General features: G+C 33.9%; 1 protein-coding gene across 3 annotated transcripts in view; it reads right to left on the reverse strand.

Annotated features, from left to right (window-relative positions):
* si:ch211-14a17.10 overlaps positions 1-14,599 on the reverse strand; it is a 37,686-nt gene that overhangs the window by 4,083 nt on the left and 19,004 nt on the right. For all 3 annotated transcript variants that reach the window (XM_087241167.1, XM_087241165.1, XM_087241166.1), the window contains 33 exons: positions 14,033-14,116; positions 13,862-13,948; positions 13,686-13,742; positions 13,539-13,604; positions 12,360-12,446; positions 12,181-12,270; positions 11,965-12,051; positions 11,802-11,879; positions 11,603-11,692; positions 11,454-11,516; positions 11,103-11,165; positions 10,916-10,975; positions 10,761-10,835; positions 10,521-10,607; positions 10,363-10,440; positions 10,223-10,285; positions 7,588-7,677; positions 7,377-7,466; positions 7,208-7,297; positions 6,579-6,668; positions 6,316-6,405; positions 5,709-5,771; positions 5,549-5,608; positions 5,409-5,468; positions 5,178-5,246; positions 3,118-3,204; positions 2,958-3,038; positions 2,812-2,877; positions 2,518-2,607; positions 2,337-2,408; positions 2,132-2,221; positions 1,964-2,053; positions 1,748-1,837 (listed from right to left, as the gene is read on the reverse strand). In XM_087241167.1, coding sequence (XP_087097293.1) covers positions 1,748-1,837; positions 1,964-2,053; positions 2,132-2,221; positions 2,337-2,408; positions 2,518-2,607; positions 2,812-2,877; positions 2,958-3,038; positions 3,118-3,204; positions 5,178-5,246; positions 5,409-5,468; positions 5,549-5,608; positions 5,709-5,771; positions 6,316-6,405; positions 6,579-6,668; positions 7,208-7,297; positions 7,377-7,466; positions 7,588-7,677; positions 10,223-10,285; positions 10,363-10,440; positions 10,521-10,607; positions 10,761-10,835; positions 10,916-10,975; positions 11,103-11,165; positions 11,454-11,516; positions 11,603-11,692; positions 11,802-11,879; positions 11,965-12,051; positions 12,181-12,270; positions 12,360-12,446; positions 13,539-13,604; positions 13,686-13,742; positions 13,862-13,948; positions 14,033-14,116 — 2,583 coding nt within the window. The remainder of the gene's footprint in view (positions 1-1,747; positions 1,838-1,963; positions 2,054-2,131; positions 2,222-2,336; positions 2,409-2,517; positions 2,608-2,811; positions 2,878-2,957; positions 3,039-3,117; positions 3,205-5,177; positions 5,247-5,408; positions 5,469-5,548; positions 5,609-5,708; positions 5,772-6,315; positions 6,406-6,578; positions 6,669-7,207; positions 7,298-7,376; positions 7,467-7,587; positions 7,678-10,222; positions 10,286-10,362; positions 10,441-10,520; positions 10,608-10,760; positions 10,836-10,915; positions 10,976-11,102; positions 11,166-11,453; positions 11,517-11,602; positions 11,693-11,801; positions 11,880-11,964; positions 12,052-12,180; positions 12,271-12,359; positions 12,447-13,538; positions 13,605-13,685; positions 13,743-13,861; positions 13,949-14,032; positions 14,117-14,599) is intronic.

The raw sequence follows: 14,599 nt of genomic DNA on the forward strand, positions 1-14,599 counted from the left end.
ATATATATATATACATATATGCAGTTGAAGTCAGTATTATTAGCCTCCCTTTGAATTTATTTTTAAAATATTTCCCAAATAAAGAGCAAGGGAATTTTCACAGTATGTCTAATAACATTTTAAAAAGTAAGCAAGGCAGTTTTAAATTAAAGAAAAAAACATTTTAAGGTCAAAATTATTATAGCTATATATTTTTTTCGATAGTCTAAAGGGCAACCTATCCGTTATACAATAACTAGCCTAATTACCCTAATTAACCAAGTTAAGTCTTTAAATGTCACTTTAAACTGTATAGAAGTGTCTTGAAAAATATCTAATCAAATATTATTTACTGTCACTATGACAAAGAGTTATTAGAACTATTATGTTAAAAAATTTGTTTAGAACAAAAAAAAACTATAGTATATTAAAATGTATTATTTAAAGATCAAAGTGCAGCCCCAAAATAGAAACTAATTGTTATTTCATTTTAAATCTTAAATAGTTGACACTGTCCTTAAAACTTTGGATTCCCCTGTTCTTTAGGAAAAATAATTCTCAATAAATTGAAATATAATATTTAGTATGATCACTACTAAAAATAAATTTTAGCAAGTATAGGTTAGAGGTGACATTTTTATTTGTACCTATACTGTATATCTGTGTAACTGACGACTAATGATGTCAACTAATGATGAAACATTACCTGGCCAATATTATGTCATTTTATGTTATCAAAGTTATTTAAAATATAAAAATGAGACAAACAGCAAAATTATAAGTCCAATGCACTCGAAAAAAAGTGAAAAATTATTTTAAAAGCTTTTATTAACATGACTATTCCATTAAAACTACACCAACATGTTAAAAATAAAACAAAAAATAATATATTGATCAAAAAAAATCAACTCAATAGTCAATAATTCATTGATGAAAGAGAACTAATGACTATTAAATGAATGGCTATTGAGTTGATTATGTGTTTAATATATTATTTTTGTACTGCTTAGATATTCTATTGAGTCGTTTGATCATAGTGTTCAAACAACTCCAGACACAATTAAACTCTGTTACTCTGATGAAGGCAAGTGTTTGCTGAAACACTAGGTGCAGTTTTAATGGAATACTTACTTACTCCCAGGGCCGTTTATATCTAAGTTAATATTTAGCGGGACTATGTTGGTGTTTCATAACATCTAGTTTTTATGAGGAGGGTTGTTAGCCCAACACTCAACCCCCAACCTGGAGGACCAGGACTTACACACATACACTACAGACAATTTAGCTTACCCAATTCACCTACAGCACATGTCTGTGGGGAATACTGGAGCACACGAAAGAAACTCACATGAACACAGGGAGAACATGCAAACTCCATCTGACCCAGCCGGGGCTCGAACCAGCGACCTTCTTGCTGTGAGTTGACAGCGCTACCCACTGAGCCACCATGTCACCCCATTTTAACGCAGTAGCCATGCTAATAAAGGCTTTTAAAATAAGTTTTACTTTTTTTCTCTGTGCCTTGAGCTTTTAATTTCATTGTTTATCTTTATGTATCCGTTACCCAAAGAGCACAGACACATTAATTATCCCTGAAGCACTTTTTGTCACATTTATTTTAATATTTACTTTAATATTTATTTACTAATAATATTAACTTTAACTTTCTATGTATTTTGTTTGCTTTATAATTTGTAATTATTTAATCATAATTATTTGTCCTGTCAAAACCTCATAATAAATGTTTTGGTGTTTTGTGTGGTCATACCGGCGATTTCTTTTTCTGCTTTCTTTAGCGCGTTGTTTTTCTCATCTGTGATTTTATCTATTTCATCATTCAGACTGTTCAGCTTTTTGACTAAAATAAAAGAGAAAGCAATAGTTATTGGAATGACAACAATGCAATATGGATTCAAACATAAATGTGAGGTTGTTTCATTTTTGAATGCTTTGTTTTTCTGGCAACAATGGATCGTTTTCTTACTCAATGCAGCATTTTCAGCATTTGTCTGCTCCAGTTTGTCTTCAGTTGTGGCAAGCTGCTGATTCTTTCTGCTAATTTGTTTCTCCAGTGCTGCAAAAATATATATTTTATATGTAAAAAACTAATTTCATTTATTATTTATAGCACAATTTTAGCTGGAAAACATACATGCGATCTGATCGTCTGATTCTTGCTGTAGTTTTTTCAGCTTTTGTTTGCTTTCTTTAACCTCCTCCTCTAATTGTTGTATCTTGTCCTCTGTTAATAAATAAAGAAGCGGCATGTAAATAACAATTTAATAAATTATGGACAGTTACTCGTTCCTGAAATACAATAATAATACAATAACTTCCACCTTTTCCTGTGTACTTACTCAGATCCTGACCACAGTTGGCCTTCAACATCAAAATCTCTTTTTCTTTGTCATCTATTTGTTTCTTCAGACCTAAAACCATCAACAAAACAACTTTTAATCAGTTTTTGCTTCTTCTTTCACTTAAAGTAATAATCAGCAATGTTTTGATGCAATATTGATGGATTCAAGTTGAACGTACCATTGATTTCCCGTGTGTATTTCTCTTGCATTTGTGTTTGTCCTTGCTTTAGTCTAGACATTGATTCCTTTAGAGACATTATATTCAGGGCTGTAGAAAAAAACATTTTCATTTTTATATTTGGAAGACTGACTTGTATTTAATGTAAACATTATATTTCAGTTAATATATTTCCTGCTAATCAAACCAGTGATGTTGGTATTACTATTTAACTCGGAGCAACAGGAATGCTAATGTTAAACAGAATAAAAGAACGACCACAGGTTTATTACTTTGAAAGGAAATTAATCTCACCCAGTCCGAGCCCATTCTCAGAGTTTTGCAACTCACTGAGCAGAACATTTAATTTAGCTTCCAGTCCTAAATGAAGAGAGCAACATCAAAAACCGATGTGTTCAAAGAGAAGAAATCAGTACACACACTAATTTGTTAAAACTCACTCTGAATCTTTTTGGAATTTTCTTCAGTTGGATTTTCTTCGAGTTTCCAGATCTCACTTAGTAACTGAAGTACATCCAGCGCTGTAATAAACCAAGTGTTAGTGTGCGGCGGTCTCTCTTCAGATGAAGAAAGCAGAGGATGCAGTTAAACTAAACTCACTTTTGGCAGATATGGATCCTTGAGCTCTTAACTTCCGCTTTGCCTCCTCCAATTCCCTTTCTTTTTCTTCCAGTTCTTCTATCAATCCTGAAAAAAAATGAAAACACATAATAACCCTGCTCTTTTTTTTTTTTTAAATTCACAAGAAGTGAAAGAGAAGATTGAGTTTTGGTTATTCTCAAACTATAAGATGTAAAGATTAAGATCGTTTTGTTCAACATTTCTTTTTCTTAACACTTTAATGCTCTAAAGAAACTTTTTCCACTTTAAATACCTTTTTGTGTGATCTGTATACTGTATACTTCCAATAAAATCTGTCAAAAATGCTTCCCAAACGCAAAAAAAAAAAAAAAAAAAAATATATATATATATATATATATATATATATATATATATATATATATATATATATATATATATATATATATATATATATATATATATATATATATAAGAAATAAATAAGGATAGCAGATAAAAAAAAAGATTTAAATTAATTTGAAAACCCTATTTACAGTATATACTTCATTGGGTACACCTTACTAATTGTGGTTTTTACCCCCTTCAGAACTGCCTGCCTTAATCCTTCATGGCAAAGATTCAACAAGGGACTGAAAATATTACTCAGAGATTTTGGTCCAAATTGACATGATAGCATCACGCAGTTGCTGCAGATTTGTCGGCTGCACATGCATGATGTGCATCTCCCATTCTACCACATCCCAATGGAGCTCTATTGGAGTGGGATCTGGTGACTGTGGAGTCCATTTGAGTACAGTGAACTCAACTCTTGTCATGGTCAAGAAACCTGGCTGTGGCGTTGAAATGATGCTCAATTGGTATTACTGGGCCCAAAGTGTGCCAGGAAAATATTCCCCACACCATTACACCACCACCAGCAGCAGCCTTAACCGGTTTTACAAGGCAGGATGGATCCAAGCTTTCATGTTGTTGATGCCAAATTCTGACCCTACCATCTGAATGTTGCAGCAGAAATCAAGACTCATGAGACCAGGTAACACTTTTCCAATTTTCTATTGTCCAATTTCAATGAGCCTGTGTGATATGTAGACTCATTTTCCTGTACTTAGCTGACAGGAGTGGCACCCGGTGTGGTCTTCTGCTGCTGTAGCCTATCCACCTCAAGGTTTGACATGTTGTGTGTTCAGAAATGCTCTTCTGCATACTTTGGATGTAACAAGTGATAATTTAAGTTGCTGTTGCCTTCCTATCAGCTTGAACCAGCTTGCATGAAAATCCCAGCAGATCAGCAGTTTCTGAAATACTCAGACCAGCATGTCTGGCACCAATAACCATGCCATTTTGAAAGTAACTTAAATCCTCTTTCATCCCCTTTCTGATGTTCAATTTGAACTGCAGCAGATCATCTTGACCATCTCTACATGCCTAAATGCATTAAGTTGATGCTTTTATTTCTATTATTAGGCTTTTTAATTAGAATTAATAAATGATAATTTAATATTTCCCAAGTGATGTTTACCAGAGAAAGCTTTTTTCCTCACAGTAGTTTCTAAATCATTTTTTTTGTTTAGGTTGGTATAAAATACATTTTTAAAAACAAACAAACAAATAAACAAAAATGTAAAAAAAAAAAAACTTAAAAATATATTTTTATTGGCTTCAGAACAAAAAACAGTGTTGTCCAGTGATTTGCCTCATCAACCAAACTTGCTTAGTTTTTAATTAACCCGTAGTTAAGCCTTTAAACTGCACTTTAGGCCCTATACTAGTGTCTTGCAAAATAATTAGTAAAACGCTATGTATTATCATTATGGCAATGACAAAAGAAATGAGTCATTATTAGAAATGAGTTATTAAATTGTTTAAAAAATGTATTGAAAAATCTTCTCTCCTTTAAACAGCAATTGGAAAATAAAAAATAGCATTACAGAAAGACAAATATTTTTTCTTTTAATCAGTTCGACTTACAACTTTTATATATGTGCTGCTTGAATCTGATTTTAATATAGATGTCGAGATGGATGGATGGATGTAGAATAAGTTTATGTAATACTAAACTCAACAGACACCTTCATTACCTGGGAATCCTTGTGCAATCTGCCTATCCAGGTTCTCCACTTCATCGATTAGGGCTTTAATATAAAAAGCTGAAAACACCAACATTACACACAAGATTAAAGTGACAATATACTATAGGGGTTAAGTACTTGGACAAGTTTTAACACGAAATGTTGCATTTTGTGTGTATTTTGTTGCATAACTTATAATGTTTTGAGAGCATTTTATCACTAAACCAATGCTTCACTCACCCTTCTGAAGAATATCACTGTTCAGTTTAGAAATGGTTGTGTTGTACTCAGCCTGCATTTCTGCAAAGCAGCGAATATCCTGTTCAAACATCTATCCAACAATGTTTTGAGAGAATCGTTTAGATAGAGAGATAACATACCTTCATATTTCTTCTGGAGTTCAGGGCACTCAGAAGTGCCCACACAATTTTTTTTCAGCTCTAGTAAGAGATAAAATAAGTAAGATGGTGTTTTAAAGACAATGACTAAAAATGCCAAGTACAGTATTCCCGAAGGTGTTTGTGAAATGTGTTAGCTTACTTTCATTCTCCTTGAGAATTTCTTCATTTTCTTCCTCCTTCTTAATTAGTTTCCTTTCAAGATCTAAAAATAACAGCAGCAAGTTGTGGGATGTTATCTTTTTTTTTTTTTTTATTAAATAACGATTGATAGTTAACAATTAATAGTTGCCAGTAGTAAATCATGGATGTTTTTTTTTTCACAAGCATTTGAATTTCACTATGGGGCATTGATTCATACTTGGACAACTTTTAGTGTTGAAAAGTTTAACAAAGTGACTTTTATTGACATTTTTAGTAGTTTGAATCAATATATTATCTGGGTTGTTTATGTAAATTACTATATAAAAACCGGGTAATGAGCTGTCTAAAATGTTTTATTTTTTTATTTCTATGTATATTATGTCTTATATAATATATATTTTAAACTGTTAAAATTATTAAAGAAAGTCACTTTGCTTAACTGCAGAGTTACATTTTCAACATCTAAATATGACAGACAACACATTACATAATTTAAAATCAAAAGCAGAAATAAAAACTGTATCACAAAGATACTGCTAAGTGTTAATTAACGCTGTTTTACCAATGTATTGTAACTGATGATGGATGAACTAAATGAAACTCACCAGTTATTCTGGCATTTAGTTGAGTTTCGTTGTCTTGTGCTTGCTTTTTCAAGGTCCTCACCTCGTCTATGAGATTGTTGATCTTAGTAACTAAAGGGGAAATGATCAGGTTAAACATTATACAGCAACGATCTGATGTTTAGACCAGACATTGGCAGACAAAAAGTGCACAGATGAATGTTTGATCATTTACTCCTCATCAATTATAAAATCATGCATTGTTTTCTGACTGGATGAATCTCTGTATGAATTGATTCACTTACCTTGTCGTGCTAGTAAGGCATTCTTTTCTTTCAGTGATGTATTGGCATCATGTAATTCTTGGTTACTCTGTTTAAGTTGTTCTTCAAGATCTGTGACGGAGAAAAAAAAAATAGGTAATATACCGTATTATAAAATTAAAAAATAAAGTTATAAAAAAAATTAATGGGTGCTGTTAAACTGATGCGACCGTGATGAAAATTAGGGAAAGTTATTAGCCCTTTTGTGAAATTGTAATTATTTTTCAACAATTTCCCTTATGCTGACAACATTTCTTTTGTCTTTGCGACAATCACAGTACATATTTTACTAGTTATTTTGCAGCTTAAAGAACAATTTAAAGGCTTAACTAGGTTAATTGCGTTAACTAGGCAAGTTTTATTAGACAAGTCATTGGACAAGTGTTTTTTTCTGTAGCTAATCAGGAAAAAATCAATAATAATGAGCTAATAATAATGACCCTAAAATATTTGTATTTATTCCAGCCAAACTAAAATAAATAAGACTTTTTCCAGAAGAATGCTGTGAGAATTTCTTTGCTTTGTTAACAGTCACTTTTGAAGTATTTGAAAAGAATAACAATTTTACAGGAGGGCTATTAATTTTGCTTTCAACTGTATGCGTATGAAACCTTTAATCTTCTTCTTGGCGGTCTCTTCAGCTGTGCTTATTTGTGTTTTCAACATCAAAACTTCTTTCTTCAGCTGAGCAATGTCTCTTTCTGCAAATCAAGCATTTCAATTACAACTTGAAACTCTCTTTATATTGTTTCAGCTTCTAAAACTGAAGGATTAACTCACTTAGTTCGTTGACGTCTCCAATCGCAGTAGCTAATTCTTTGTTCTTTTCATTCAGCAATTGCTCCTTCTTGTCCAGTTCCTTTTGGAGTTCTGTTAAAAGTCAGTGTACATGTAACAGTCATCCAAGCTAAGCAGTTTTAATCACTCAATGAGTGAGAATCTGTGTAGTAATTAAAGCTTTTTTTAAATATTGAAAGGTATAAATGCCAACCAGCTTTTTGGATCTGAGCTTGTGTTTTCACTGTTTGCAGCATTTCCCTTATCCAGGACACATCAGCCTGAAGAGCCAAGATTTGCAGCACTGAGACAGACAAAAATAATGCAGATCTGATTGTACATTTGGTATAATAAAATATAGAATAAATGATTTGAAATAGCATAAAAGTCTGTTCACACAAATATTGATATTTGTAATGAGTACTAATACTGGCGTCTACATCAATAGATGCTAACATTCTGCTTTCTTAAGTGTGTGATTCAGTTTTGTTGTCTGCTGCTTTAAGTGCTTGAGTTCCTTAAAGCAGGGTGTAAAGTCTGATTGGCTGATTTGAAGAACTAAAATGGAAGATTTTTTACATTGTTACTGTAAATTTGTGAATAAAGTGAAGTAAAAAGAATATTAATCTAATCCAATTAATCTTATCAAAAAGATTAAAACATGCATTGGGTTATGATCACCAGCGATCCACTACCTGAGATCCCTGGTAAACACACTTACATTTACATGAACTACAATTTCATGCCATTTCATGGACTACAACTCCATACATGCACTCCGTTCACACACATGTTCTAGATCCAGACTGATTACACTCGCACAGCTGAAGCTGCTCAAGGACTGATTCATGGACTATAAGTACAAACACAAACACTGTTGCTGAGTCTTGTCTACTGTTTTTAGTGACATTACAACACGTTTTCCTTTGTCTTGTTTTTCCGTGTTTTTGATCCTCGCCTTGTTTATTTGCTTAATCCTGTTTGCTGCCTGCCTTGTGACCATCTCCCTGTTATTTTGACTATGATTTTGGTTTGCCTGTACACATCCCTAGTAGCAAAGAATTCTGGCCCAGATTTGGCATAAAGCTGGGACATCAGGCATTCATCCGGCACTGGCATACAGCATGTGGGCGAACCATGGCCTGGGTTTGGCAGAGGTGGCACCGTCTATAATGCGGCACACAAGATTTGGGCCAGATGTAAAACGTAGTATTTGGCCCAGATTAAAAAAATTGATTGTGGGCCACGTGAGTTTGGCCAGTCTTGACCCACATTTAAAATACATAAAAATAATTTTTGATTAAATAAATCAATTCTACCAATCAGGTCACTGAGAAAAAAGGCCCATAGTGTGCCTAAAGCACAACGCTTCATAGGTTTATTAATTTCATTGCAATCGTGACACAAACCTTTCTGGCCCAGTTCAGGCCCAGTTATGAGTTATTAACTTGGCTGAGACTTGGCCCAGCTATGGTCTGTGTTTGGCCCTTGACTGGAAGCCAGATTTGGTCCAGTCATGTACCGTAATTCACAGCGGCATGTGGGCCAAGCAAAACCTGATTGTGTGGGCCAGAGCTGGGCCAGAGAAATTTTGCTATGTGGGATCTGTTTGTCCCTGTGTTGACCACTGCTTGCCTGACCATTCTAATTAACCTGAATGTGGATCCTCACCCCTGTTGTGAGTGTCACTCCCCTGGTTACACATTGGTTTAAATGAAGACAAAAAAAAAAAACCTTAAGAATTGACAACTCATTTTAAATAAATAGTTTGAACAAGCAGCAAAAGTACATCTTGTCTGTCATCATGAGATAACAATGTTACTGGTTCTCTAAATTAAGCTGGTTCTCTAAATTACATAATATCATAACATCAATATGTCAGTGGATCAAACTAAATTAAAATCGTATGGCAGAATTTTCTTAAGTATCTGCAAATATTTTGTATTACTGGCTAAGAATATCCATATCATACCGCATGACCAGATGTCCAATTTACACCAGTAGACTTTAGCTAACATCTCAGTGATTCAATTGATCCAGTCAAAGTGAATCTCCATCTAATGACATCAATTGATCTGTTCAGACAAATGTTCAGAATAAATTGATCAAGTCAGAGTAAATTTTCAGTTAGCAATTCACTCATTTAAATGATCCGGCCAGGGCAAGTTCTCAGTAAACAAAAATCAAATTATAAAATCAGAGTAAGTCTCCAGTTACTGATTCACTGCTTCAATTGATCCAGTCAGAATGAATCTTTAGTTAATAATTTTCTTTATTTAAATTATACTGTCAAAGCGAGTCTCCAGTTACTGATTGATTCAATTGATCCTGTTAAAGTGAATCTTCAGTCAAAACTGTACTGATCAAATGATATGCTCAGAATGAGTCTTAAATTAATGATTTTATGATTCAATTGATCCAGTCAGAATGAATCTTCACTTAACAATTTACTGATTTAAATGAGCCTGTCAGAAGAAGTCTCCAGTTACTGATTCAATTGATTCAGTCAGAGTGAATCATTCATTCATTCCTTTTCTTTGCGGCTTAGTTCCTTTATTAATCTGGGGTCGACACAGTGGAATGAACCGCCAACTTATCCAGCATATTTTGGCAGCGGATGCCATTACAGCAACACCCATCAGAATGAATTTTTTGTTAAAAATGAAGGATTTAAATTATCCTTTCCCAGTGAGTGTAGAGTGTAGAGTTAACAACTCACTGATTCAAATGATCCAGTCAGAAGGAGTCTATATTGCTCATTTGAAAGAGTAATTACTTACCTAACTACAGGTATACGAGTATAAATATACAGTAACAAACAAAAAAAAGGACCACAATTCTCCACTCACTTGGTTTTGAAGGCATTTTATCATCTAATTCTTCAATTAAGTTCAGGACATTCTTCTGCAGATCTGAAACCAAACAGAATTTGAGCTGAACCCTTATTTTTATGGTCTCCATTTGCAAATCTACTGCATTAACTACTCACTGCTGATTTTTTGTAAATTATCTGGATCTTCGCTCTGTAGTTTCCAGATTTCCTCCATCTGCGATATAACTTTAAGAACTGACAAAAAAGTCACACTTGTGAGTGAATAAACAGTAACATTTAGGGCAGGTATTAAAAGAAAGAGAAAGCAGACATACTTTTTCCAGAGTTAGGTTCACTTTTCTCAAGTTCCTTCTTTAACGCATTCATTTCTTTGAGTTTTTCATCCCGTCTTCGCTTTAAGTCTGTGATAAAAGTACAACAAATATTACATTTATGAACACCTGGTAATTATCAGCACTATTAAAATCAGTACAGGACAATATGTTTAAGAAATGGTTTGCATGTTTATCCTAAGCTCTTATTTTAATGTACAAAATAATTTCAGAAAAACATACCTTCATTAGATGGAGATGTTTTTATGTCTTTTGTTACTTGATCTATTTCATAGCCCAGCAAAATAATCTGGACAGCTGTGGAATGTAATATAATAAATTCAACAACTTTAAGCAAAACGAATGGATATATTTAGTTAGTTTTAGACTCAACATGCCTTTCTTTGAGGTTGAATCTGCCATTTCCTTTACTGCAGTATCCAGTTCAGCTTCTGCTTCTGAAAAGACAACAATAATCAAACCAACAATTGTAAGATTATACAAGCAAGAGGAACCCTTGTTGCTCTCTACATTTAGATCCATGTTGTCAATATTATCAATGATAAGTAGAGAGAAATCTCTCACTCTGGTACATATCCATCACATCATTGCATTGTTCTGTCTGGGCAATCAGCTTTCCACGTAAATCTGGGTGTAAAAAGATAACAGATCATTCATGAATAAGTTCATTTGGAATAAAGGACAGACCTAGCATTGATTGCTATTACATAATGTAGACAGTAATTATTGTTGGCTTTTTTGAGAAACAGCTTAGAATTTTTCTCTGTCGTACATCACATTTGGCACATTTTGCACATGTAATTTTATAGTGACACTTATAGAAAAGTGTTTTTTCATCAGTAAGCTGTTCGAATAGAAACATTTATGTTGTATTTGTTAGAATTGGAAGTAAAATGAAGAGACTAAAGATCTTACTTTCATTGTCAGATTGAAAATAAAGTGTCCTTTCTTGCTCCTTTTCAAGCTCTTTCTGGAGATCTGAGGCAAACATTAAACTAATTAAAGACGCTTAGTTGAGAAATAAAATAAAAAGATAATACTTACAAAAAACTATTAATCCTTACCATTGATCTTAAATTCGTCTGCTTTAATTTGTCCTTGTGCATTAATCAGTGCCTCCATAAATTCAAACTGGAGTGTTAGAATTCTAGAAACTAGAAGCAAAATCATTTTAACACTATTGATGAGTCAAAAACAATGATACAAACCATGATATTCTCAACAAGAAAATTAAATCAAGTACATTAAAATGAAAGAACTGACCCAACTCATCCTTTCCCTTCAATGTGCCAATTTTGTCCATTACTTCGGTTCTTTTGTTATCAAATTCTTTCGCCAGTCCTACAAGATACAAATCATTGGCAAAATAATTAGCATATCTGAATACAAAATTATTCGTAAATAAACGCTAGTCTGAATCTAGTACCATCAAGCTGAATAAGTGTTTGCTTAAGAGCTGATAATTCAGCCTTCAGGTCCAGTATTTCTTTATCCAGAGATTTAATGAGTGTATCTGGAATGCAAGACAAAAAAGGGATGACACATGCCATATTTTTGCGTATCATAACATGCATGCTAAAACATTTATTCTGGGCCTACAAAAAAATGGTGGAAGCGAAAAAACAAACACTGAACAACGTACCAATATTTAGTTTGTTTCCGGTCATCTCTTCTCTCTCCTCTTTCAGATCAGATACAAGGCCTTTTTTGTACTCTAGCTGGTTTGTAATTACTGTAAAACATTCAAGGAGATAAATACAAAACAATCCAGATCATCTTACAACTGCAACATTTCCTCAACATCAAATAATGAACACTCACCATCAATCTGCGCTTGTGTCTTATATTTACTAGCGAGACGTGTCTGTAGGTCCATCGCTTCAATTTGCAGTTTGACAATCTGCAGCACTAAAAACAAAACAAACTTTATCTTCATCTATTGTAGAAAAAAAACAATGTTTCAATATTTATTTGTATTCAATCTTTAGTAAAACATGGGTCTAGGAAATCAGTTTTATTTTATTTTCAGAAGTTCACACTTTAGATATAGCTTGACGCTATTCGCAAGGTTGCCATGCTGTCCTAGGAGAGAACCCTGAGCTTGGAGATAATTGCAGCCAGGGTTCCTGCCTGGTCACTTAGCATAAAGGGGGTCCGAGATCAGGTAGGTCTCGAGAGCTCCCTCTAGTAAAGGAGGAAAAGGAAGAGATGGGGTGGATTCTTCAAAACGAAGATACAGTACGGCAAGTAGGGTGAAATTGGTTTGTTTATTGTAGGCTTGGATCGATCTGATTGGACTATCGCTGATTATGGATAAGAGACCAGTCGTGATCAATCATATCACATGCTCCTCTCGAAATTATTTCTGAATACACTGTCAATTTGTGATTTTTCCGGATTCGATTTTAATGGGTCAATTTATTTTTAGTACGTCCAATTAACTGACGTAATTCATTTATCAAATGTTTATTAATAATATAACCAAAAATATTTTATTATCAATATCTTATTTATCAGGGGTCGCCACAGTGGAATTAACCACCAACTTTTCTGGCATATGTTTTACACAGCAGATGCCCTACCAGCTGCAACACAGTTCAGACAAACAACCATACACTCTCACGTTCATACACTACGCCCAATTTTGTCTACCCAATTCACCTATAGTGCATGTCTTTGGACTGTGGAGGAAACCGGAGCACCGGGACGTAACCCACACGAACACGGGGACATACAAACTCCACACAGAAATGCTAACTGACCCAGACGGGACTCAATCAAGCAACCCTCTTGCTGTGAGGCAACAATGCTAACCACCAAGCCAACGTGCTTCCATGTGTTTAAACTTTTGCTGTTTAATGTTCATAAATTAAGTGTAGAGCACTACTATTCATTTACTCATCCATCATTTCCCAAAGTTCCTGACGTTCCTCATTATACAGGTAATTCCATTCCATCTACATGAAGTTATTTCTAATGCACTGATGTTATTTAACTTACCGTGTTCTGCAATGCCACCTCGTTCCCCTGGTTTTCTGAGTCTGTCTTCTAAGTATTTCTTGAATTCTGTAGATTACAAACTAATATAACATGCATATGCAAAAGGTATTGTCGGGTAACACTTGCTTACATTTTTATTCTACACACCATTTAGAGCAATCGATATTGCTTCACTCTTAGATGTCTCAGCACTTCTCTTTGAAACTAGATAACACAAAAAATGAACAGACAATTAGTTCAACTTCCTCTGTTTGAGTATTGAGCAAGGGTTGAAAACGCAGTGTCAGTATGATATTGCTGCAGGCACACTGGTGTAACTCTACCTGTGTGATTCAACAGTTCAACGCTAAAAAATGCTCTCGTCATCTCTGCTAAGTCTTTTTCTGCTTCCATTTCACGCTTTTCCAGTCCTGTTGATTTTTTATTTTACAATTAACAGTGTGAATATGTTGAGAATTTCAATTAAGCGATAAAACAACATTGTTTTAACACACCTTCAATATTTGTGTTGTCTTTTTCAGTTTTCATTATCGTTTCAATCTCCTGCAGTTCGACGAATTTCTGGAGAATCTTTAAGACTGAATGGGTGGAACACAGAGGTGAAAGTGGTGAAACAGGTGAAAAGTGTGGTTTTGTTTCATTAATCTTTTACAACATGTTACAAAATCAATTATCTCATATGATCTGTTGAAAGTCTTTCTGCTGTTTGATAGAATAGTGTGCAACAAGTAAGGGATAATCAACAGATTGGCAAGCGTTAATTATAAATCCACAATGCGAAGGCAAAGAACTCCCCCTCATGAAATGGATTTCTTATGCAAGTTATACACAAGTTAAAACCAGTATTGCTCTTTGCAGTGCAACTTTCCACCAAATTTGGGTCACGCCAACTCAAATGTGATTCCTATAGCACAATTAACCCTTGTGTACTGTTCAAATTTGCTTCCTTTTCATTAAGTTGGTGGCTGTTTTTGCCCTATTGTCTTCCATTATAAATACATTTTAATTGCAGTGCTAGAAAAACCTTTGCGTGATTACCTTGATATGTCTGAGAAAATCAA

This window comes from Danio rerio, chromosome 2 (assembly GCF_052040795.2).
Source record: "Danio rerio strain M-AB ecotype USA chromosome 2, GRCz13ab, whole genome shotgun sequence".
Lineage (NCBI taxonomy): Eukaryota > Metazoa > Chordata > Actinopteri > Cypriniformes > Danionidae > Danio > Danio rerio.